Below are 26836 nucleotides of genomic sequence, written 5' to 3'. Positions count from 1 at the left end.
ATAATCCAAGCATAATAACCTCAGATGATGTGAACAAATATAACCCAAAGGGCCAACTTGTATGGAGCAATTCTACAAGTGTGGCCAACATTTACAGACATGGCTCCGATTTATAAACTATCTCTTTCCCCTTATTTGAAGAAAGCATGCACAGTAGATAAGGGGAAAGGTATAACACATAGTTTAGATTCATCTATGTAGATGTTGGCCATACTTTGTAGAGTTGCCTTATGGCTTTATCCGTTTGTGTACTAAAATACACTGTCATAAATTAATTTATCAATACTCGGAGAGGAAAACAAAAGTTTGGGGAAGGGGTTAAATCACAGATCTGTTTGCAATAATGCTGCCAGGGAAAAATTTTGTGCACTATATAATTTACCAACAATAAGCAGAAAAAATACATTTAAATTGATGACTACACAAACATAACTAAAAAATCCTCAGCACAATGTCAATAGAAGTTTTAGGTTAGAACGTATTTGTGTGTCCTTTACATTTAGGACTCAAGGGGCAGCCATCGATACATCCTCTATTTTGAGGCACTTTAAATGACTAAACCACCCGAGGCAAAAAGATCATCATGGCTTTTTAGCCTAATTACTTTTTTTGTCTTTTGATAATGACAGTATTCCCTAACCCTTTTTGTTTAGTGTCCTGATGATTGAATACTGCATATTCATTCAACTAGGTCCATTCTATTTCTCAACTTTAGACCACCTAATTCTCATGTTTGCTGTCACGTGTTGGAGATATTGATGAAAACCAGTCCTGAGCTACCCACATAAGATTCTATTATAAAATCTCTCTTTAAAATCAAGATATAATTTATAATTTGTTTTCAAAGAGACATTTCAGCCCATTTGCCAATGTTTTAAACTTTAGTGTTTTACTCTAATCAATTTAAACTTTAAGAAAGTTTGTGTGGAATCTCTTGCAAGTGGTTGTCGAAGATATAAGATAATAAATAGACACTTATTTTGGTCTTCTTAAGATACAATTCTAATCCGTTTTACCTTTCAATAATAACTATATCAAATTAGTTCTGATACCAGTTGGAGGATCAAATTGATGCAAAAAAAAAATAGCATTGGATAATCAATTTGATTTCAAAATTAGTACTGAAATAGGAATTTGTCTCTGGAGATGGAGATGGAGACTATGTGGCAAGTGGTGAAACATATTGGTAAGGAAAGACTGCTGCTGGGTGTTATCAATGGCCTTGGGTGGAGTCCAGTTTGGTTGTCAATGAGAAAGGAAGTTATCACCTCTTTGGTAGTTGTCTAGTTAGTATATTTCAAGGATAAGCTGGTCATGAATTATCTTGAAAAGTGATTTTGAAAATTTTCTTTTTACAAGGAATTTGTTAAGAAATAAAGGAAGATACAAATCCAAGATGATAGAAATTAAAAAAAGATGGTAGCTTTTCTTGACGGTTAGCTTTCTCTCTTTGTTCTACTACCCTGTAAGGAATGAAACTTCTTAATATTTCTCGTGCATTTGTATAATGGGGTGATTTTTTCCTGATTTTATTTATTATATGTTTAATTTTTTTTTTTTGAAGTGTGATTCAGTGACTATAGCTAGTGTTAAGACTTTGGCAAGTGTACCAAGTCGCGCAAGTAGTAACCGGTAAGACCGGGATATCGTTTCCCAAGAGATTCGTGTATACTAAATAATTACGTAATTAGTAACTAATTTAAATTAAAGAATAAATCCATAATTTGGGTTTTTGTATGCAAGAAAATAAATATTTCATAAACAAGTAAAATTGAACTTGGATATTTGAAGACTCTAGAAAATGGTAAAGACTAGAAATGCAATGGATTGATATTAAACAATAAAACTCTTCTCCATTAATTACTAATGTCAACCCACAAGTCTACTCAAACTCTAATCCCTTAGTTGAATGAGCCTAGGTTTCCTTATTTAGAGTCAATTCCTTGAATCCCTAAATAAACAAACCCACTTTACAAATTAGGGTTTAAGACAACTAATGGGTCAAGTTTCATTCCTAGATACAAGTTCCATTAGGTATCTTGTTCCAATTCTAGGTTTCAAGAGATATTTTCCAATACCTAATGATCCAAATATCATGCAATGAATGGTTAAAACAAAGCAAGCTTTAAATACATAAACAAAGATACTAGCAATCAATGGAAGAAGCATATATATATATATATTCAAACCATTCAAAAATACATGAAAATTCAGTGGCTACATCTAACCCCAACAAAAATGGGTTTAGCTCTCCATTGTCATGGAGAGCTCAAGCTTACAAAATGGAAATGGAAGAGTGAGGAGATACAAAGAGGAAGAAAGGGTAATTCCCACTAGCTCTAGCAGACCTCCAAGCGCTCAAAGACGTGTTGCTCGAGCTCTAAAGTGTCCAAGATCCTTTTCCCCTCGCGAAAACAGAAGAAAAAGGGCCAACTTGCCATATTAGCAAGACTGGCGCCTGGCGGAAGCTTCTCACCACCAGGTGCTAGCTGCAAAACAGTGGTGAAAGTTTGCACAAACCGCCCGGCGGTGTCCAAGTACCGTCAGGCGGTGACTAACAGTAGCGCCTGGCTGGCGCTTGGCTGACGGCCTCTTGTGCCTGGCGCTGGCTTTGTGTCGCCAGGTGCTTCCTGTTGACATTTTTCTTCTTCTCCTTGCTATTCCGGGTCACTCATTAGTCTGGATTTTTGGAACAAAGCTTCCCATCTACAAAAAGGACACAAAAATGGGGATTAGTGGTATAATTAAATCAATGTAACCCAAAATGTATTTATTTACAAAAGTGAGATAAAATTGAGTATTAAGTAGGTTAAAAGCTTTGGAAGAGATGATTTTGCTAATAAAATATAGCTTGGATAATGGTAAAAATTAACATTATCAACTCCCCCAAACTTAAGACCTTGTTTGTCCTCAAGCAAAAAGGTAACTTGGCCTAGATGAACAACACAATTGCAATGATCTAGCAACTCAAGAAAACAGATGTCAATTGTGGTTGCTCTTATTTGAAAGATTGTGTAGCACATGTGCTTCATTAGCAAGGCAAACTAAAGCTATGGTGTTCACAAAACAAAAATTTCACAAATGCATGCAAGATTTTATAAGGGATCAACAATCATGGCAAAATGTTTTCTTGATCAGTGGGAACCACTTCTCACAAGAACAAGTGTTTCACTCAAGCCCACTAGTGTATGGATATAAACAAAATTCTCTCTACCATCACAATGTCCAACAATTTAACTTTGCTTTTTGTTCAAAATGGCTAAAACTTTTACAAGCATGCTATCATCACAAGGTCTTTTATGGCTTGTATCGTGATTAGGCTAAGAAGGAAATTTGGTTTTTCAGGATAACAAAAGTACCTTGAGCTAAGAGAGCAACTAATCAAATCATGAAAGTATTTTTCTCCCTTCTCTATTGAACAAATGAAACCAATTCCCAACTTGCTTTCACAAGTATTTTCTTTTCTTTTCTTTTTTTTGAATTGAACCAAAAACTTTGCAATTTTTCTCATGCTCCCTTGTAACAGCAATAATTCCCCCAAACATGAACCATACTCATGACTAACAATCATTTGCTCTCTCAAGCTCAAAGTAAGGTAGTCAATATCTTCACTATGCTCAAGGTTCAAGGAATGAGGCTCAAAGAAGACTCAAAGGGTTTGCACAAAAAATCAACTTGAAAAGGATTGGCTCAATTATGTAACAGGAAAAAGAAAGATGGCCTTGATCCTCTGTAGCATGCAAGTAAACAATTAGCAAATGAACTCAAGCAAAGTCAATTATGAGTCCACAGTGATAGCATTCACACAAATCAACTCTGGGGCACAACCTCTCATAGGGTACTTTGGGTTCCACAATTGTCAACATATGCCAAAATCATTGATCACAATTAAAATCAAGCATCACTATATCAAAATGAGAACAACCACAAGCTCATGCTCACAAGCCAATTCAACATCATTTTATAACAAGCACAAAAGATGATCATGAAAAGTACTAATTCAATGCAAAAGATTAGTTCACCACAACCAAGTTACAAAGTTCAACACTAAGCTACAAAGTTCAATACTATTAAAAGAAAGTTAAAACTGAAATCTAAAAGCATAAATTAAATCAGGACTATCAGCAAAACAAGTCCTGCAAAATGTGATTCACTCTCTCCAATCGCTCAGGTGTCATCCTCGCCCTCTTCGTCTAGCTCCTCCTCATCATCATCTCCAGCAATTGAGGCTCCACCTCCCCCAGTAGTAGTGGCCTGGGGCCCTGGCCAAGCAATAGTGGCAGCAAACTCCTCAGCTATGGAACGTGCAGCTCTGAAATCGTTAGGGAGATGCCCCTAAGCATGTCTGCATTGGCCATCCCCAGCTGGTATAAAGCTTGTATCTGGGGTTCCAGGAGCTGAAGGTGATCGAGCTTGGCCTCCTAAGCCTACAACCGCATGTCAATGGTGGGAGTTGCCTCGGGCTCGGGCTCTGGCTCATGCTCTGGCTGTGGCTAATGGCGCCTCCTGGGTCTGAGAGCAACTGAGCAGAACCTCTGTAAATATGAAAAGTCTAGGTCCACCCCTGTCAGGCTGCAAAGATGGGTGATGAGAGAGGAATGGCCAAGAGCGGCCTTGCCAGCGGCGTTGGCACACCGGTGGATCTCATTGGCAATATATTGCCCTACATCCATCACTCGACCTGTCAGGATGGTGTACAAAATGGTGACGCGTCCCTCCGTGAGATCAGACACATGGGAGCACGAGGATATGTTGGTGTGCATAAATGCTGACCAGAAGCGGGCCAAGGGGTGAAGGGAACCTCTATGAATCGTGTCCCTATGAAATCCTTCACCCGCCAAGCAGAGTGCTTGGATCAGCTCTCCAGGCGCCACGCCCTCATCATCCAACACTGAAAATTGGCACTCTACATCATCAGCCAGCTGGGTGCCCAGAAACTCATTGATCGTGCAGCATCAAAGGGCACCCTTTTCCCCCGCACATAGCTGAGAAAGGTGGGAGCTGCTGAGGTGGTAACCTTGGCATTAACATAGAATTCTTTCACCAAGGTTACGCTGAAAGTGCTAGGGTAGCTACCCAGCCTTTCCCAGCCGCGTCTGATCAACTCTAGCTGAAATTCATTGACCTCCCCGGGCTTTAGAATTACTTTCCTCTCTGCCACAAATTTTCGTTGCATGACCACTTGGAAGCGGTCCTCATTGTCTTTTGTGAGGAAGTAGTGAGAGTAAATTCTCTCCTTTCGTTTTTGCCCTTTTGAAGGGTTGCCAATGGCGGTCTTCATTCTTTTAGGATTGGAGGAGGATGCCATCTGCAAAATAAGCATTGGTACAAAGAGGCAATTTAAAGTTAACATTGGAGTGAGAGATTTGACAGTCTCACATCGACTAGAGATAAGGCAATTTCATAATATATAAGTGAGGTGCAAACCTCACCTTACAAGCCGGTTTTGTGAGGTTGAGTTAGGCTTAAAACCCACTTCTAACATGGTATCAGAACCAAGTTAAAGCCTATCCTAGCGAACTTTCTTGGACATTTTTGTTCCATCCGATATCGGGCCATTAGCGGACCACCCACTAATTTCTTGTCCCACGCACGAGATAAATATACCTCGGCGTGAGGGGGTGTGTTGGAAGCTATGAAGCCCAGACACGGACACGGACACGGACACGACACGGACACGGGGAAGCGTCTAAATTGAAAAAATGTAGGACACGGACACGGATATATATATATATATATATATAACAATTACAATTCATAGTATAAAAAATTGAAAATTAATATTTATATAAAAAACAATCCACCAATTATATTCATGATCTAATAGAAATCAAGATAAACAATTATAAAAGAAACAAAGTCTAGCAAAAGAAAAACAAAAAAAAAAAAAACGTAAGTAAATCAGGATGTTTAACTCATATTTTTTCATCTTCATTGAAAAATGCATCTTCTAATTCTGGTTCATCAAGAGATAGGCTAGCAATCTGAAGAATTCCGCTGTCTTCCAATGAAAAGTCATCTCCTCCAATATCCCACAATTTAGTTTCCTCTTCTCTATACTTTGAGGAGTTTCTTGAGAGAAGACGGAGATTACTATGGATAAATACTAAATCTTCTGCCCTTTTGGGAGTCATCTTATTTCTTTTCAAAGAATGTATAAAAGAGTAGGTACTCCAATTCCTTTCACAACAAGAAGAAGAAGAAGGTTGTCCAAGTAACTTAAGAGCTATCTTTTGAAGTATTGGTGCCTGAGATCCATGAATAATCCATCATGATTTTGCATCCATTTTAGTTCTATCCCTTATAGCGTCGGGATCTGCAAAATCTTCTCTTTCATTTGAAAAGTTTGCAAACTCTAAATTTGCTTGTCTCCTTACATCCACATCATCAAAGTACTTCATAAAACATTTTTTCCTTTCATGAGTAAGTTCTGCATCTTCATGTGGGGCAACTCTTTGTGAATCTTCACTTAACCATTCATCACTATAATATCTACAGTATTAAAGAACATAAGCATAAATTAACATAATATTATATATTATAGATAAGACATATACAAAAAAATATATAATAATAAAATAATTTAATAGTATAATTACCTTGGATTTAAAGAATGAGCAAGATAATGAAGAGATGTGCTACTCTTAGTCCAACGATCAATTAATACTGAGTTTACTGCCTCAAAAAAAGATGAATGTTCAACTTGTGCCTTTCCTTCATGTTGGTATATGATCTTCCTCACATCTTCAATCATTGAATCCCACATCTCATACACTAAATGAAGAGTAGCCATATCCGTATCTGTTTTTCTGATAACATCATAAATAGGGGCAGTAAAAGCAAGTATATAGTCAACCTTCATCCACCAATTATCATTTAATAAAGTTTCTTTGACTGTTCGTGCATTATCAACATTATCCTCTTTGTAATGAGACCATTCATTACTAATTACCATCTCTTGGAGTCCTCTTTTCAAGGTTCTAAATCTTTTAAGCATGATGATGGTTGAAGCGAATCTCGTTGGAGCAACAGAAAGAAACTTCAATGAATTGAAGTTATTAAACATTGATAATCTCATAGAGTGCCCCATAATGAAGTTTTTAATAAATGTAGCATCATCAGCAATCTGTGAGATCCAATAAAATTCTTCATAAAGATCACTATTTCTTTCTGTATTTTTTGCCGCACAAATATTTTTCAATGCAAGATTCAAGGTGTGCACTACACAAGGAGTCCAATATATTGAAGAAAATTTTGATTCTATGATCATACCTGCTGCCTTACATACTGCTGCATTGTCTGTGATAATTTGTACCACGTTTTGTGGTCCAACTTCCATAATTACATCTCTCATGTGTTTGGCAATAAAATCCTTGTATTTTATCTCACCAGATCCATCTATTGCTTTCAAAAACATTGGTCCACTCTCATTGATAGCCATAAAATTGATAAGAGGTCTTCTCTGAGGGTCGCTCCATCCATCGCTAACAATTGTCACACCTTTTGGCTTCCATGAATTCTTTATAGGTTGCAGAAGATTTTCTACATGAGCTCTTTCTTTATCAAGCAGTGGACCTCTCAATTTATTATATGATGGTGGTACATATCCACTAAGGTTAGAAGTATTGGCAGCGTAAGAAAAGGCACTCCTATAATAAGGACTTCTTGCGAGATGAAATGGTAATCCTGAAGAATAAAACATCCTTGCAATTTCACAATCAAGAGCATCTCTAGCTTGAATGTTGAAAGAAGCTTCTAGAGGACCCTTGAGTTTTTGGTGAACACCACCACTGCTTGTCTACTTTCTTTCCTCAGATACAGGTGGTAGAGAGACCTTTTTCTTCTTTGAATTTTCAATTTTCAAAGTTGCTTCATTATCCAATCTTTTAAGCTCAACAAGTTTTGTCGGATTCACTTTTGGACAAACTCTAACCCCTTCTCCCTTAATTTTTAAGAGATGAGCTCTCACTCGAGTGTAAGATCCATTAAATTCAAAATCACACAAAGTACAGTTGACCATATAATTTCCACCACCAGGAGTCTTTCTTATCTTTGTAAAATATCTCCAAAGGGGTTTTGTTTCATCTTCTTGTTCAATAGCTTGATTAGGTCTACTCATCTTAATTTCCTATAATAAAATAAATTGAAAATATAAAATTTACTTAATATTTAAAATTTAAAAATAAAACCAAAGTATATAATTTAAATAATTTTTATACATAATATATTTATAAAATTAAATTCAAAATATAAAACTTATAATTTTATGTTTATAATTTAAATTATAAAATAAATTAAAATTATGTAACGCATATGTATTGAAATTTGAAATTAAAAACTAATAAAGTATCATGTATAATCTAATAATAATATAAAATATAATTATCTATAAAATATAATTATTTATAAAAATAATATATTTTTAAAGTAATGTTAAATTATTAAATTATTTTATATTGTTAAAAGAACAAGGAACATAGTACTCTCACATGTATAAGTTATAGCAAATATGATGGATGCATAGAATGACATTAAGTATTAAAAAAGTTAAATTATTAGCATTTAATGGATGAATTTAATAAGTAGAAGAAAAAGAGGGTGTGGATAAAATTTAATATAGAAGACAAAGAATTTAATAGATAGAAGGAGAGAAGACATAAAGAGTACTTACCTTTTTCTACACACTTCTTCTCAGTATTTACTCTTTTCTCCTGCTCAAAATATATCTCTTTTTATTCTTCTATCCGAGCTTCTTCCTTCTTCCTCTAAGAGCTTTCTTGCAATGACTATGTGTTTCGCTCACTAAATCTCAACGTTTCTTTCTTTTACCTCTAACTGATTTCTTTTTCTTTGTATATTTTGTAAGTCTCTGTATGTATTTATTGAACATGTATAAGGTTTTTGTTATTAAAAGATGAGGTATAAAGATATTCAAATAGATATATTTGAGGATTATTTTGTTAAAATTTTTAGTTTTAATTCTATATAATTTATTAAGATTATTTATATATTTATCTTAATTTTTTTTTATATAAAGTAATTTATTTATATTTATTTGAAATATGGAACATGTATCTAGTAATTTATTTATATTTATTTACATATAAAAAATGAAAGATGTTATAGATTAAAATTAATTATAATATAATATATTATATACTGATAAAACAAGTTAAAATCTCTTTAAATAAAATATTTTAAGAAAATTTTAGATAAAGTGAAAATGTGATAACTGAACAGATGTATTTGTATTTGGGATCTGTAAAACTAAATTATTAAATTGATAAGAATATTGTTACGTTTTCTTTTCAGATCTTTTTTTTCTTTTGCTTAACTTTCCCTTTCCTATCTTCTATCTTCCCTTCTCCTCTCCGTGAATTTGGTGGCAACACTGCAACGGGCAACTCTGCAACTGCAACTCTGCAACGGGCAACTCTGCAACGGGCATCCACGTTCCACTTTTTGCAGCACCGCAACGTATCTTTTCCGCGTCCAGAGAGAAGGCCGTGTCCGGCCCAAAAAGCAGCGTCCGACACCGCGTCGTGTGCGCTTCCGGTGAGTGTCTGTGTCCGGTGCGCCTCCGAAACGAGGAAGCGTGGTTCGAACGCCGTGTCGGAGCTTCATAGGTTGGAAGTCCCACATCGACTAGAGATAAGGCAATTTCATAATATATAAGTGAGGTGCAAACCTCACTTACAAGCCGGTTTTGTGAGGTTGAATTAGGCTTAAAACTCACTTCTAATACAAAAAGAGAGTTAATTGCATCTAAAGACTAAACTAGAACAACAAAATGTCAAGTCATTTAGATGTAAAAACCATTGCAACATTGGTGCCTCACAACCCAAGCAACAATCACATGAAAATCAAAGAAAGAGGCAAAAGCAGGGGCCACCGCCTGGCACCTCCAAAACGCGCGCCAAGCGCCAGCTCACAGTAGAGGCTCTGCAAGGCGCCACTGCCTGGCGGTAAAGCAGGCCAAAATGGCCACCGCCAGGCGGTACACAACAAGGCAGCCATGGATGTTAGGAAAACTAGGCACAGGCAGCAAGGAAACAACACGTTGGCAGCCCAATAACAGTAAGCACGAGATTATAAACACAAAAGCAACATTAACAACAAATATATCAAAGCAAAGTAAACCCTAAACTAGTGCATCAACAATGAAGTAAATCAAAGATGCTAGAACGAAAATACTACAAGAAAGAAGTTTACTTGAGTTGAATGCAAGAGAGAATGTTGCAAGAAGTGAGATCGGAGAGTGTAAGAGGAGCTGGTGCGTGGTAAGGGTTGGAGCTGCGCTTCGCCTGGCGAGAGTGTGGCGGCAGTGTGAGTGGGAGTGATGAAGGCACGAGATTAGGTTCAGATTGGGGGTTAGGGTTTTTAAATTAGAAGAGGAATTGGGAAATAGAGTTAGGGATTTGAGAGAAGTGAGAATAGAGGACCAGCGGCGCCAGGCGTGAGTGGGATTTAGGGTAAGGGAGTGCAGCAGGATTGTGAGGGAGCTCAAAAAACATTTAAAATGGCCATATTAGTGCTGCGCAGCGCTGCCGCCTGGCGGTAGGTCACGAGCCGCCAGGCGGCGTATCAATAAAATTGCAAATTTTGTGTTTTTCTGGTGTGGCGCCAGGTGGGATCGAAGTAGCTGCTAGGCGGCTAGCTCCTGGAGTGCTCCCAGTGGTCAAATTTTTTTCTGGCGCCAGGCGGATAGAAGGGTGCCGCCAGGCGGTTGGACTCTGGAATGCTCCCAGGGGGGCTGAATTCACTGCAGGCGCCAGGCGGGAGCGAGTACGCCACCAGGCGGCTTAGCTGCAGTGGTGGAAATTGTATTTTTCGGTTTATGGATGGGTTGGCTTTGACTCAAATATGCTCCCACCAACCTTTCACTCTTGCAAACATCTCTTTCAAACTTTTTCAACCTCAAACCAAGCATTCACACTCAAGCAAAACATTCAATTCACCAAACACATGCACAACTTAACTTAAGATATGAATTTACTACACAAGCTATGCTACTACTATTCTCACAAACAACCAATTTCAAAATGCTACAACTAGCACATGCTAACACCATCCTAAAACTAAACATGCTTAACAACATCTAGGCTATGCTTCCACAAATTCACATATGCAAATTAACACAAAGTTCAACATCTCAACAAACACAACAATCTATGCTAACACATTTCACACATGCATAAAAACACAAAGCTATATTAAAAACGAAAATTAAAAGCTAAAATGAGTTTAGAGCACTGGGTTGCCTCCCAGGAAGTGCTTGTTTAACGTCACGAGCCTGACGCGTAAGGCGCTTAAGCTTGGTTGGTGCTTTTGGTGTGCTCCTTCCCAACCTCACACCTATACAACTTCAATTGAGCACTAGTCACCAATTTAGTCCTTCTAGAATAAGGAGCTTCAATTTCAATCCTTCCATCAACTTTGATGTCTCTAATCACCCATAGCCTTGCCCAGCTTGACTTGAATCTTCTAGGAGAAATCTTCAAATGTTCTTTTCTCATCACAATTGGTTGGCCGGGTCTAAGCCCATTAGTTCCCATCAAAGGGTGGTGGTGAACTAGAACATCATCTTTCTCTTCCCTCTCTTTATTCACTTTCGCGGAGAAACACTTTGAGCACTTTCCAAGCAACTTAGAAGCTTGCCACGGTCTACTAGTCACAGATAAGACTTCATTAATGGCCTTAAGACTAGTTTGTTCATCACTCGATTCTTGCACAACTTCAAAAACATTGAAAGTCACTTCCTTATCTTGGTCCTTCAATTTTTGCGTTCCCTCATCCACATTGATGACAACCTTGGCTGTCTTCATGAATGGCCTCCCAAGAATGAGTGGTACCCCTTCATCTTTCTCCATTTCCATCACCACAAAATCAACCGGGAAATTAAGCTTATCTATCTGCACCACCACATCTTCCACCACGCTATAAGGGTATTTGATGGAGTTGTCTGCTAATTGCAAGGTCATCCTTGTTGGCTTGGCTTCGAGACCACCAATCTTTTTCAGCATAGATAGGGGCATCAGATTGATGCTAGCCCCTAAGTCAACAAGAGATTTCCCCATATCTTGATTTCCAATGGTGCAGGGGATAGTGAAGCTACCCGGATCCTTGATTTTTGGAGGAAGATTTTTCTGAATAATGACACTACAATTCCCTTGCACTTCAATGGTTTCCTCTTCTATGTATTTTTTCTTTTTGCCAAGGAATTCCTTCATGAACATTGCATAAGAAGGTATTTGTTGCAGTGCTTCAGAAAACGGGATCTTGATCTCAAGTTGCTTGAATATGTCTTTGAACCGAGTTAATTGTTTCTCCTTGCTATTTTCTTGAAGGGTTCTGAGGATAGGGAATGAGTTTCACAACAACTTTCTCTTTTTCATTTTCCTCTCTTTTATTAACTTCCTCCTCTGCTACAATTTCTTCATCAACTTCTTCCTCTTGAATCGCTTCTTCATTCTTTTTCTTTTCTCTAACTTCCACCTTTTCTTTAGATCCAAGCCCAACCTCCTTCCCACTTCTAGTGAAAATAGCTTGACATTGTTCTTTGGGGTTGGCTTGAGTATTGCCGGAAAAAGAACTTCCTCGTTGATAAGCCAATTGCTTGGCTAATTGCCCCACTTGCACCTCCAAGTTTTTTATTGATGCATCGTGTTCTTTTGATTTTGAATTGACATTTGCAAGAACTGTAGCATCATATCCTCAAGCTTTGAGATTCGGTCAGTCAGAGAGGGATGTTGGTAAGTTTGTTGATGTAGGGGCCTATTGGAAGGTCTTGCTTGGCCCATGTTTTGGTGAGGTTTTCATCCTTGATTATAGTTCCCTAGTTGACCTTGATTGCCCATATAACTAACTTCCTCTTGAGATGTGTTTGGCATAGCACATTGCCCATTGGTATGGTTTCCTCCACATAACTCACAACTTTGCACTTGTTGGATTTGAGTTATCGAGGCATTTTGAAGCTCTTGAGGAAGTTGTGACAATTTCTTCATCAGGGTCTCCAGCTACTGAGTCATAATCTTATTCTGAGCCAATAGAGCATCTTGAGATTGAAGCTCTAGAATACCCTTCTTTTGAGAATGGGCTCTCTCAGTATAAGCTTCATTATCATTGGCTGCCATATTCTTTATTAACTCATAAGCTTCCTCTGGCGTCTTCCACTTGATACTCCCACCGGCAGAGGCATCTAACATCAACTTTGACTGGGATTTAAGGCCTGCTAAGAAAAGAGTGAGTTGTGTAGGTTGATCAAACCCATGAATGGGACTTCTCCTCAACAGTCCTTTGAATCTATCCCAAGCTTGGCCTAAAGACTCATCCATATCTTGTTGAAATGCTGAGATTTCCTGGTTTCCCTTATTAACCTTGTATTGGGGAAAATATTTGCTCAAGAACTTTACAACCACATCATCCCAATTAGTGAGGCTATTTTCAGGAAAGGAATTCAGCCAGACTTTTGCGGGTCCTGCTAGTGAGAACGGGAAGAGACTCAGGCGTATGGCTTCATCAGGAACTTGATGGATCATCACAGTATTGCATATCTCTAAGAATGTGGCCAGATGAGTGTAGGGATTCTCATGAGACAGGCCGTTGAACTGATTACCCTGCACCAGATGAATAAAAGCTGGCTTCATCTCCATGTTGGTGGCATTGACAGTTGGTCTAGCAATACTGTTGAAGTTAATATGGCCTGTGAACGCTGCATAATCTTCCAAAGTGCGTCGTTCACGACCTCTACCATCACCATGAGGATTGTCTGCCATTTCTTCTTCTGGAAAAGAATCAAGATTCTGAGAAGTAGACGGAAGAATGTCTGAAGTAGAAGAGTGATGGGCAACGTGTTGTGCTTGAGCTCGTCTTCTCCTTGTGGCACTATTGTTTCTGCGGACAGTTTTCTCTATTTCAGGATCGGCAAAGAGTGGTTCTGAAGATGAAGTCCTCCTTGTACGGATCCTACCCTGCATAAACTATAAAGCAACAACAAAAGCAAGCTCGAACTGCAAGTTAGCCCAAAAATAATGTGCGTATATAAGTAAACAAAAACAGTAAATATGAACAAAAGAATTTAAGTCTAAATAAGTCAAAAATCACAGAAAAGTCTAGTATTAGACACGGGTCCCCGGCAATGGTGCCAAAAACTTGTTAAGACTTTGGCAAGTGTACCAAGTCGCGCAAGTAGTAACCGGTAAAACCAGGATATCGTTTTCCAAGAGACTCGTGTATACTAAATAATTGCGTAATTAGTAACTAATTTAAACTAAAGAATAAATCCATAATTTGGGTTTTTGTGTGCAAGAAAGTAAATATTTCATAAACAAGTAAAATTGAACTTGGATATTTGAAGACTCTAGAAAATGGTAAAGACTAGAAATGCAATGGATTGATATTGTTGGAGTTAGACTTCACCTACTTCACTCTCATGTAGTTCCCACTAGCCCTAGCAGACCTCCAAGTGCTCAAAGACGTGTTGCTCGAGCTCCAAAGTGTCAAAGATCCTTTTCCCCTCACGAAAACAGAAGAAAAAGGGCCAACTTGCCACATCAACGAGACTGGCGCCTGGCGAAAGCTTCTCATCGCCAGGCGCTAGCTGTAAAACAGTGGTGAAAGTTTGCGCGAACTGCCCGACAGTGTCCAAGTACCGCCAGGCGGTGACTAACAGTAGCGCATGGCTGGCGCTTGGCTAGCGCTTGGCTGGCTGCCTCTTGCGCCTGGCGCTGACTTTGTGTCGCTAGGCGCTTCCTGTGGACATTTTTTTTCTTCTCCTTGCTATTTCGGGTTACTCATTAGTCTGGATTTTTTGGAACAAAGCTTTCCATCTACAAAAAGGACACAAAAATGGGGATTAGTGATATATTTAAATCAATGTAATTCAAAATGTATTTATTTACAAAAGTGAGGTAAAATTGAGGATTAAGTAGGTTAAAAGCTTTGGAAGAGATGATTTTGCTAATAAAATATAGCTTGGATAATGGTAAAAATTAACATTATCAGCTAGTTGTTTACATATGAAACTCTATTTTTAATGGCATCTTCTCTGTCTGTTCAGGTTTTTGTAGGTGTGTGTGCAACCATGTGTCTTGACTTGGAGATATTATATTTATTCGTCAACTTTTTGTCGACGTAGCATTTACAACATTTATTAAAATAAATATACTTAGACAGAGGAAGCATTTTTTATGTTATGTTATTCTGCTTGTTTATGTTTTTGGATCTAGGTGATAGACAAATCTTTTGGATTTGAAACTGCTGTGGAAGAAGCCCAGAGAGCTATTGATGCTGCACATGTGGAGGTTGAAAGTGTTGAAAATGGAGTTGGAATTGTGAAGCTGATGGGCAGATACAGTGGTAAATAGTAGTATTACAGAAATGTTATATTATGTTTTTTCCTCTCTCCTTTTTGTATTGCAATTCAAATTTTCTAAATAATTTTATTCAATGAAATGACAGAAAATGGGATCTTTTATGTATGAGTGAAATGTTGTTATTTGAACTTTACAAGATTCCATATGCAGGTTTCATTGCAATGTATGCAACACAGGCAAGTCGAGATGTGGTAAGACATTTCTCTAATGTCAGCATTTATCAGTGATGGTCACATTTGAACTGATTCTTTTGGTTGTGAAAATTTTCTATTTCATTATTTTTTCTTTTTGTCATGCTACAAATTAGTCTGATGCATCATAAACTTTAGGACTTAATGAAGAGATATTTTTTAAGTGTACCCTATGCGGGTGTGGTCTTTCTATTATTTATATTCAGCAAATTTGGGTAGGAGTACAATGTTGTGCAAGATATTACAGAGGACAAACACTATCTGCATACTGCTGAGAAAAAAAAAAGCATTGGCGAGTCACTCCAGTGGAACTAACTGAAAATGGATTTAGACTCTCCTGTTTACTGCTAATAGGAGAGATTTGTTTAGTAAATCTTAACTATTATTATATTTATTACTAAATCTAACCCTTAAAATAAAAACCAACTATGACTAGAATGAGGAACAAGAATGCCTATTTTAGTGGTATCATGGGTTAGGTGTTTTTATTTCAATCATATTAAATAATGAGTGGTTAAAATTTATTAAACAGAACCTCAACGGAAGAGGATGGGAACTACAAGAATGTTGGAATATAGTAAATAGTTTAATATATATTGTCTTGCGGTAATTATAATATTGGAATATCTTTAGATATAATTATTCTATTTAGTGAACATAGTGGAGCTTCTGCTTTGGGCTTTAGACAAATTTCATCAAATATATTTTGATTTTTACCCACCCTGAAGCTAGGGGCTACTAATTTAGATTTTTACCAAGCTTGAATCTGGAGTTTCCATGAGCCTTAAAAGAAAAAGGAAGGATCAAAGAAACATATAAAGTGAACTTGCAATCAAAGATTTTAATGCGACTTGATGAATGTTTGGTTTGTTTTGCATGGATATAAAGTAAAGACATGTCTGCTCAAGAAATCTTTGTGTGGCTCAAAGCCATCCAAATTGATTTAATTGGACGTTGCAGTCAAGTTGTATTACATATTGGCCTATAAAATAGTTTGTACATGTTTTATTATGCTAGAAATCTGGTGGTGGCAGAATATCCTAGAGTAATGTAAAACACTCAATAAATTTTAAGCATACTGTTGGGCTTATACACGAGTCGGAGCATGAGAACTCTATCTATGGAATCTTATGAGTTAACCATGTCTAAACATTTTCAACTGTACTAAGCTAAACATTTCTTCTGCATCTTGTACCCTATTGCTAAAGATAACTTTATTCATATTGTTCCATAGAACCAAATAATTGTCACTACATACACCTCCCCAACTTATTGTTCTTACTACTCAATTGTACTAAATGGAAGGAAGTGTTGTTCTGGTAAATTATGATGTGCAAAACTTACTCCAATCCACGTATCATAAATGCTCCACACTTTACTAGCAATCCTGCAGCTAAAGAACAAATGACTCAGTTTCTTTCAACTGGTCATGTAAAGCACATAGAGTGTTAGATGATATAATATTGTGTTTAATAGTTGGGCTCAGCCCATTATGTATTTCTGGGATTTGGCCCATTATCAATATAAATAAACTGTCCTTTGTGTAGGGTTTACACAAGGGAGATTAATCCCAAAACCCTATTTCATCTTATTTTACATGGTATCTAGAGCTTAGGTTAGTTTACTACAGTCACCGTCCCGCCGCCGCTCATTGCCGCCGCTTCTGCCGTCGTCACCGTCGCCTCTGCCGCCGCCGCCATCGTCGGAGCTGCAGTTTCGACCGACGACCAGACGGTTTTGTTCGTCTCGGTCAGGCGACTCCAACGCCGCAGAGATTGCCGCCATCGGAGTTCTCACGCGCCTCCACGCGCCGCCGCAAGCTCCGGCAGCCGCCACCTCTCCGCCGCGCGTGACGGCGCGTCGCCGGTCGTTTTCTGCGCCGATCAACTTCGCCTGAATCGCCTTCTTGAGCTCTTTCTGAATCTGTGGTTGTTGTTTCAATCGGAGCACCTTGAATTTTTAGGGTTTCTCCCTCTATGGCTTCTTCCGCTGCCAATTCGGGTGTGTCATCTTCAAGCACTCCGCTGTCTGAACCCTCTGTTTATACCAACTACGTCAATGTGCATTTATCCATTGACAAGTTAGATGGCACAAATTACGCGACATGGGCATCCGATATCAAACTTTGGCTCAAGAGTCAAGGATATGAAGATCATCTCACCCAGAGTGTAACTACAGTTGCTGCAGATGAAGTTTCCTGCTGGACGAAAATTGATGCCCAATTATGCATCGTCATTAAGTCCACCATTAACTCTTCGCTGAAACAAATGTTTCGTTCATATGAAACATGTTCAGACGTTTGGGCACAGGCCAAGTTGTTATACACCAATGACACTCAGCGTCTTTATGGTGTTTGTCCGGATCTTTTCAAAGTTGTTTCTCCGCAGAGTCCTGGACCCATGGCTGAATATTTGGGCAAAATTCATGCCCTTCTGCATGAGTTTAATGAGTTATTGCCTCCGGCCTCCACTCCAGCTGAAGAACTTGAGCAACGGTCAAAGTTCTTTATGTTGTTGGCATTACATGGTCTTTCTGATGAATATTCCCATGTTCGCGACCAGATTTTGGGGTCTCCTGTTGTGCTCAACTTCACTGCTACTAGTTCTGCCCTTTTACGTGTGCCAAGAAAACAAATCATTGATACATCTACTTGTGCTGATGATTCCTCAGTCTTGGTCTCTCAGCGGGATGATCGCAATCGTTCTCGCAAGCCGGGAAAGGGACGACCCAAGTGTGACCATTGTGGCAAATTAGGCCACAAGATTGACAAATGTTATGCTCTACATGGACGTCCTCCTCGGTCTGCTGCAGTAGTTCACTCTGACCCTCCTCCCCGATCAGCGACTGTGGATCCTGCTTCATCTGATACTGCAGGGCACCCTGCCATTTTCAACAACTTTCTCAAATGGTATGAGGAACGTCAGAGTTCTAGTTCCACTACATCTGCCTCTGTTGCACGCACAGGTACATCATTCGTTGGCCTGACTCACTCTGATTCTCTTGGTCCTTGGGTTCTTGACTCAGGCGTCACAGACCATATTACTGGTAACAAATCTTTATTTTCTTCTTTGTCTTGTCCGGATCATTTACCCTCAGTTACAATGGCTGATGGGTCTAGAGTCTCATCTCATGGTGTTGGTACTGTTAATATTTTTCCATCCATATCCATTGATCATGTTCTTTATGTTCCTGGGTCTCCATTCAATTTATTATCTGTCAGTCGACTAACTCGTTCTCTTGATTGTATTATTTCCTTTACCAAAGATTCTGTTTGTTTACAGGACCGGAGTTCAAGACACATGATTGGCACCGGATGTGAGTCTCATGGTCTGTATCATCTTCGTCCTCCTTCACATGTTGGCGCAGCTATGGAATCACCATCCCTTCTTCATGCACAATTTGGTCATCCCAGCCTTGCCAAACTGCAACAACTTGTCCCCAGCTTGTCCAAGTTATCTAGTTTGTCGTGTGAGTCTTGTCAATTAGGAAAGCATAGTTGTAGTTCGTTTCCTTGTAGTGTCTCACAACGAGCTTTGTCCCCTTTTGCATTAGTTCATTCGGACATTTGGGGACCTAGTTGTGTTAAGTTTACTTTAGGTTTTCAGTATTTTGTTACTTTTATTGATGATTATTCAAGATGTACTTGGTTATATTTAATGAAAAATCGTTCTGAGTTGTTCTCTATTTTTCAATCATTCTTTCATGAAATTAAAACACAGTTTGGGGTTTCTATTCGAAATTTGCGGAGTGATAATAGTCGTGAATATCTCTCTCAATCCTTCAAACATTTTATGGCTTCTCAGGGCATTCTTCATCAAACATCATGCGCTTATACACCCCAACAAAATGGAGTGGCTGAGCGCAAGAATAGGCACCTTATTGAAACAACTCGCACTCTTTTAATTCATGGCGCAGTTCCTTCACATTTTTGGGGTGATGCGGTTCTTACTGCTTGTTATCTTATTAATCGCATGCCTTCTTCAGTCTTGCATAACCAAGTTCCTCATTCTATTTTATTTCCTCACGACCCTCTTCACCCTTTATCTCTTAAAGTCTTTGGGTCCACATGTTTTGTTCATGATTTTAGTCCTGGCTTGGATAAGTTGTCTCCGAGAGCCCACAAATGTGTGTTCTTAGGATTCCCCCGCTCACAAAAAGGGTATAAGTGTTTCTCTCCTTCCCTCAACCGTCATTTTATCTCCGCTGATGTCACCTTTGACGAGTCTTCTTTTTACTTCACACACCCCTCTTCTCGTTGTGAGCCACCATCTACTACTATAGATATCCCTGTTGTGTGTGATCCTCCTAGTGTGCCCACTTCCAGTGCCACCTCGGATTCTCCTCAGCCACCTCCGAGTGTACCTATTGCAGATAGACCACCTCTTCAGGTTTATAGCAGAAGACATCGTTGCCAACCACCAACACATGACTCACATCAAGTGCCGAGTTATTTGTCTCCTCTGGTTCCAACAACTGAGTCTGATCTTCCCATTGCCCTTCGTAAAGGTATGCGTTCTACCCGTAATCATTCCCCTCATTATGCTGCTTTGAGTTATCATAGAATCTCTCCATCTTTTTATACATGCCTTTCGTCTATTTCCTCTTTGTCCATTCCAAAATCTTTAGGTGATGCATTAGCCCACCCTGGTTGGCGTCAGGCCATGCTTGATGAATTGAGTGCTCTCAAGCATAGTGGAACATGGGATCTTGTTCAATTACCATCCGGGAAATCTGTTGTTGGTTGCAGGTGGGTCTATGCTATCAAAGTTGGCCCTGATGGCACTGTTGACCGTCTCAAAGCTCGCCTTGTTGCCAAAGGTTACACACAGATCTTTGGTCTGGATTATGGTAATACTTTTTCTCCAGTGGCCAAGATGGCATCTGTTCGCTTATTCATTGCCATGGCTACTCTTCGCCAATGGCCTCTTCACCAACTTGATGTCAAAAATGCATTCCTCAATGGCGATTTGAATGAAGAAATTTATATGGAGCAACCTCCGGGTTTTGTTGCTCAGGGGGAGTCTTCTGGATTGGTTTGTCATCTTCACAAATCTTTATATGGCCTAAAGCAGTCTCCTCGGGCCTGGTTTGGAAAATTCAGTAGTGTTGTTCAACAATTTGGCATGTCTCGCAGTGAAGTGGATCATTCAATTTTTTATCATCACTCCAGTGCTGGATGTATATACTTAATAGTGTATGTTGATGACATTGTTCTCACAGGAAGCGACAACCTTGGCATCTCCCTCTTAAAGCAACATCTTTGTCGTCATTTTCAGACCAAAGATCTTGGAAAACTCAGGTATTTCTTGGGTATTGAAGTAGCACAATCTGATAGTGGTATTGTCATATCTCAGAGGAAATATGCATTGGATATTCTGGAGGAAACTGGATTAATGAATTCTAAAGCAGTAGAAACACCCATGGATCCTAATATTAAACTTCTACCTAAACAGGGGGAGCCTTTCTCAGATCCTGAACAGTACAGACGGTTAGTTGGAAAGTTGAATTATCTTACTGTTACTCGTCCTGATATTTCCTTTGCTGTTAGCGTGGTGAGTCAATTCCTTAATTCCCCATGTGAAGAACATTGGAATGCAGTTATTCACATATTAAAGTATATCAAAAGCTCTCCTGGAAAAGGTTTACTATATGATTCCAACTCTGATACAAAAGTTGTATGTTATTCAGATGCTGACTAGGCAGGATCTCCTTTCGACAGAAGATCTACTTCCGGATATTGTGTCTCAATTGGTGGTAATTTGATCTCTTGGAAGAGCAAGAAACAAAGTGTTGTGGCAAGATCTAGTGCAGAAGCAGAATATAGAGCTATGGCTTTAGCCACATGTGAACTTGTTTGGCTTAAGCAATTGCTTCAAGAATTGCAATTTGGAGATGTCACTCAAATGACACTCATATGTGACAATCAGGCTGCTCTTCATATTAGCTCTAATCCTGTCTTTCATGAGAGGACCAAACACATTGAAATTGACTGTCACTTCATTCGAGAAAAAATCCTATCCAGGGACATCAAGACCGAGTTTGTCAACTCAAGTGATCAATTAGCAGATATTTTTACTAAGTCTCTTCGAGGACCTAGAATTGATTATCTTTGTAACAAGCTTGGTACATACGATTTGTATGCACCAGCTTGAGGGGGAGTGTTAGATGATATAATATTGTGTTTAATAGTTGGGCTCAGCCCATTATGTATTTCTGGGATTTGGCCCATTATCAATATAAATAAACTGTCTTTTGTGTAGGGTTTACACAAGGGAGATTAATCCCAAAACCCTATTTCATCTTATTTTACATAGAGCATTATCAATCATCACCCTCCTAAGACTTAAAGTTTGAGTTAGTATAAATTCTTGAGTTTGTATTCTATGTGCTTAGTATTCTTGAGTTAGATCAACCACTGTGAGCTTGGACCTGAATAAGAGAAACTGCACCTTTTCAGAGACAGAGAAACAAGTTTTGTCAGAACATCAGCCCATTGGTCTGGACCAGGAGTGGGCTGGACAATAAGCTGTTTAGATAGCACCTATTCTCCATTCGAAAGCCCATCTTAATTGTGGTTACCACCTGGACTGCCTTAGTTGCGGCCTCTTTGGGGGTTGCTTAAATTTTAACATCAAGAAGAGTGATTTATTCTCTCATTCCCTAGAGATATAACTTAAACAGAGCTTATTCTCATGTTACAAGTTGGTTTTGTATAGTTAACTTATGTCCAAACCTAGATTCCATGACTTTCCATGTTGACGTTATTTATGTTTTAAAAATTCACTTTTTTGGTAGATGACACTTCACCCCTCTTAGTTAAAGATAGTTGAAATGAACGAACTGAGTTCATCATGAAGATCTTATTTGACTTGATGGATTTTTATTTGAACATTATTGAGAGGGGAAATGAAATGCCTATAATAGCTGGAGTCATTACAGGATTGCTGCTTGATTCCAGAGTCTCCCTTTTATTTGGAAGGAAGAGGTGGGCTTTTTGAGTTTATTGAAGAGAGGCTAAAAGAAAATGGGCATTTTGTTATTGTGGTAGCCGAAGGAGCAGGTCAGGAATATGTTGCTGCAGAAGGGCATGATGCAGGTAAAAAGGATGCATCAGGGAACAAGCTACTTCTTGATGTTGGTACATGGTTATCTGATAAGATCAAAGTATGTTGCATTATCTTTCCTTTATTTGTATTTTGTCTTGGTTATAGATGTATAATATTCGTAGAAATGTATAAGATGTACCTACACCTTTTTAAATTGACTGGACTTGAGACTGCATAAAATTGGATATCTTTTCGATAGTAGAGTTGAGTTTAGTACTTAAAAAGATTTATGACCATAGCAAAAACATCCACTCAAAAGAAAGTCCTGCATTTCTTTTCTGAATCTGATTTATGCCGATGGGGCCAGTTAACTTGCTAAAAGACAGATTCTAGAGTGTTAAATATCAATTACAGTCATCTGTAATTTTCTTGTTTCGTTTTAACGATGCTTCCTCTCCTTTTAATCATGACACTTTGGGAGAATGCGGAAATTGGAAATTCGTTAATGTGGACTTTACAACTATCCCATCATAACTTCATAATTTAGTTCAACAATATAGTTTTCTGATTATACTTTATTCTTTGTTTGAAAGCCACCTTATTATGGTCATCTTTAGGCCGGAAAGGACTACCTATGGAGCGACTGTCAAAAAAGGCTGAACTGAGCGTTGTAGAGTGCAGAAACTTGGATTTGTCATCTTTTAAGTTATTCACCGTCTCTTCATTGACATATTTTTTATTGCAGAATTATTTCACAATGTTTCGAAAGATAGCAGTGAATATGAAATATATAGGTATTTTCTTTAGTTTCCCAAGAATATTTTTTATTTATTTTAATGAAGGTTGCTTGCCTCTAACAAATAGCTTGATAATCTTTGGAAGAAATGTCTTTCAAATGCGTTATCCAATAGATCTAAATATTTGTCAATTTTACATGCTATTGTATTGTATTGTAAGCTAATTTGTAGAAGTCCTACTTAGGGTTTCTATGAATTCTTGTTTTTAACTCGTGAATAAGTTAATTTAAGTGTATGAAAAAAATTATTTCATTTTTTAACCTTTTTCTTCTAGAGATGTAGTAATTATTCGCTAATTTATTTAAAAACAGTTAATCTTGGAGCAGCTTGCTCTACTTGAAATCTTGAAATTTGTTATTTTCGTTATAAAACTCGTTCATTATTTTCATAGATCCAACGTACATGATTCGAGCTATTCCAAGTAATGCCTCAGACAACATCTACTGCACTCTCCTTGCTCATGGTGCTGTCCATGGAGCTATGGTAGGATTCACTGGCTTCACAGTCGGGCCTGTGAACAGTAGACATGCTTATATCCCAATTGCTGTGAGTGGTTTATTTCATTAACTCGTGTATTTTCAATTCAAGTAAATTACTCTCATTGCAAAACATTGTGCTACGCTTAATCTTTTAGTATTTTTGTTTGCTTTGTTATTTTCTGATACAATTATATATTCTATTAATTACCTATAGATGTTCTACTCAAATATCTTGTGTTGTTTTCTTCACTAGGTTATCAGTTTTTACATACTACAATTCAATAGAAAACTTTTCTAAACTAAAACATCAAGGGTTGTGGGATAGAGTAATATATTGGAATAGTTATTAAATTGAGCCATTGAATGAATTCCATGCCGTACAGACTCTGCATTCATACTCAACATCCAAAAGACCAACTGTTCCTAATGGATGAAACCTTGTGTACCCATGTTAGAATAATCAATTAGCATTTTGATTCTTATTGTTGAATAAGCTTTCCTAACGTCCACCTGGATTCTCCCCTAACAACTTGCCATTGTTTCTTTCCACTTAGCAATCTTCTACACAAGAAAAACATAGAAAAAGTGATTTATTCTTACATGCATTAAGGAAAATACCATACATTAGTCTTTATAGAGACTTTTTTCTTGGGCCAAAAAATTGAACTGGTATAACTAGGATAGGACTAACTATTAGAAAAGATGGCTGAAGATGAAGAAAAGAAAGCTTGCCTGCATGCCAGCCAGGCACAAAAATATGCAATTTTTTTATGAAAGTTCCAGGAGGTTGATGAAATTTCTTAAATTTAAACCCTGGAAATAAATTTGCCACGGAAATTACATGCGGCATCTGAAACCACAAGAAAACTGAAGCTCTTTTTGGGTCCATCTCATCTCAGACACCATCTGACAGACCCTGACTATCAACACTTACAACATGCTGCATTTTTGTTTGCTTTTTATAATTGGATATCTTCAGTGAAAAGACATTCATTATTTGATAATTTCTCCATACAACTAGTCGTTTCTGTTAAGTGTGTAACTTTGTCGGAGATTTTGTTCAACATCGTTTCTCATATTATTATTTTTCTTGTTGCAGCGTGTGACTGAGAGGCAGAAAACGGTCAGGCTGAGTGATAGGATGTGGGCTAGACTTCTTTTATCAACGAATCAACCAGGTTTCGTTGCATCTGATCAAGAAAGAGTTGACAAATAGGTCATCAACTAATACTATATGATTATTGGATTATGACCTCTATCCAGGTTTATTGATATTGATTCATTTCTGTTAATTGATGCATTAACATTTATTTAGCATACGGGGGGATGATACTACCTATCCATTTTGTTAATTGGGGGTTGCCTAGAATGTGTTTAGCAATTAAAAAAAAAAAAATTGTTGAAAACTGTTTCAAGAAAGTCTCATGTTAGCCTTATGTTTTATTTATTTTTAAAATGCTATAACTATTGAGGGATATGCTATGGATATGAAATTTTTTAATCCATGGCAACATTTTAAGTCCCTGAATGCACCTAATAGAAAAAAAAACTAGAGTAAATGAAAAAAAAAACAAAAGTTAAATAAAGGTAAGAGGGAAATAAAATAAAAATTAAATTCTTTAATTATCTTCTACGTATTCATATTTCTGTGATACTAAATAAATTCAATCTTATCGATCAGTTTTATGTTTGGATGATGCAGTAACATATGGTAGCTGATACTGCCTTTTATAATAGGGAAGTGGGCGTGTTGAAAATTAGAATTGAATAGCTTTTAGACAGGACAGCAGGCACCGTTAGGGTGGCTAGGGTGGTGGCGTAACCGTAAGAAATTTGTACTTCTAAATACCCTCTTTTCTTTTTGTCACTGTCTAACTTTTACACAAATGAAAAAAATTCATGTATAGCATTAAATGAAGATTAATTTTAATTTATATTAATTTAATCAATAGTTTTTACTTTAGTTTTATAATTTAAAATTAAGTTAAAATTAAAAGATAATGTTTGTTTTCAATGATTGATTGAAATATACTCTAAAACTAGAAAGAAGAGAGAATATAGATTGCAACTAAGAGAGTGAGAAAGATGGGAAACTCCCATCTATATACATAGAAAGTAAATATTGAATCATTTTTCCAAAATAAAAAATAAAAATAGTTTACAAAGTTGCTAACATAAAGCGAGCACGAGTATAAAGTGAAATAGGAAGGTATATTTATCATTAATTTTCATAGAAGTGCTTCATAACTTCAGTTATTTTAGAACAGACAGAGATAGATGCATCATTCCCTTCATTATACGTACTCGTCTTACAAGAGTCCAATTATGCTCAATAATCAAATTCAGTCACGTGTCTGCACATTTTAATATTCGTAAGAAAAACAATAAAAAATCATTCAGTAATTATCCTTGTGGATGCAAGTGATTTACGAGCGTGCTTGTGTTAATCAAGGCAAGTATATTTTTACACTTTAACATACATCAGATTGATGATGTAGTTGAAGAGTCAGTCTCGTGTTCAAAAAGTGAAATTCCTGGTTTACTTGTTTTCTTTTAATCAGAAAAAAATGAATCGATCATCTCGAAAAAAATGATTTTGGAGATTTGCACTGTTGAATTGACTTGTGTCTATTGAAGTGTCGTACAGATGCAGTATACTTGTACAAAACTAAATTATATCTGAAGATTTAGAGATAATACTTATAACATATCTTCTGCTTTGTTGGTTCTAGCTAAGCCACTACGCAAGTGTATAAAGTATACGTCAAAGACAATGCTTCAATGCTTTGATGTGATTTGTCTAAAATATCAAAATTAATGTCCTTAATCGTCTTGATACAAGTTGAACCATATATTTAAAACAGCAGCCTTTTTTCTAGCTTGCAATGCAGTGTATACTAATCAGCAAGAAACAAAGCAAAAACAAGTTGTTGACTCTCTGCATACAAG

The 26836-nt window shown here is 37.6% G+C and overlaps 1 protein-coding gene and 2 pseudogenes across 8 annotated transcripts in view; 2 read left to right on the top strand and 1 right to left on the bottom strand.

Annotated features, from left to right (window-relative positions):
- LOC114191051 (ATP-dependent 6-phosphofructokinase 4, chloroplastic) overlaps positions 1 to 25306 on the top strand; it is a 33397-nt gene extending 8091 nt beyond the window's left edge. For 3 of the 8 annotated variants that reach the window (XM_085676224.1, XM_085676227.1, XM_085676225.1), the window contains 3 exons: positions 15228 to 15357; positions 15525 to 15565; positions 18847 to 22480. In XM_085676224.1, coding sequence (XP_085532350.1) covers positions 15228 to 15357; positions 15525 to 15565; positions 18847 to 21264 — 2589 coding nt within the window. In that variant the 3' untranslated portion in view covers positions 21265 to 22480. The other 5 variants (XM_085676228.1, XM_085676229.1, XM_028080205.2 and 2 more) reach the window with 5 other exon arrangements.
- On the bottom strand, positions 1418 to 10369 carry LOC146884859 (uncharacterized; annotated as a pseudogene).
- On the top strand, positions 17350 to 18575 carry LOC146884858 (uncharacterized; annotated as a pseudogene).
- Positions 25307 to 26836: the final 1530 nt, after the last annotated feature.

The sequence above is a fragment of the Vigna unguiculata genome, chromosome 7 (assembly GCF_037176805.1).
Source record: "Vigna unguiculata cultivar grain cowpea cultivar isolate G323 ecotype 2 chromosome 7, ASM3717680v1, whole genome shotgun sequence".
Classification (NCBI taxonomy): domain Eukaryota; kingdom Viridiplantae; phylum Streptophyta; class Magnoliopsida; order Fabales; family Fabaceae; genus Vigna; species Vigna unguiculata.
This window is presented reverse-complemented; position numbering and strand designations above follow the sequence as displayed.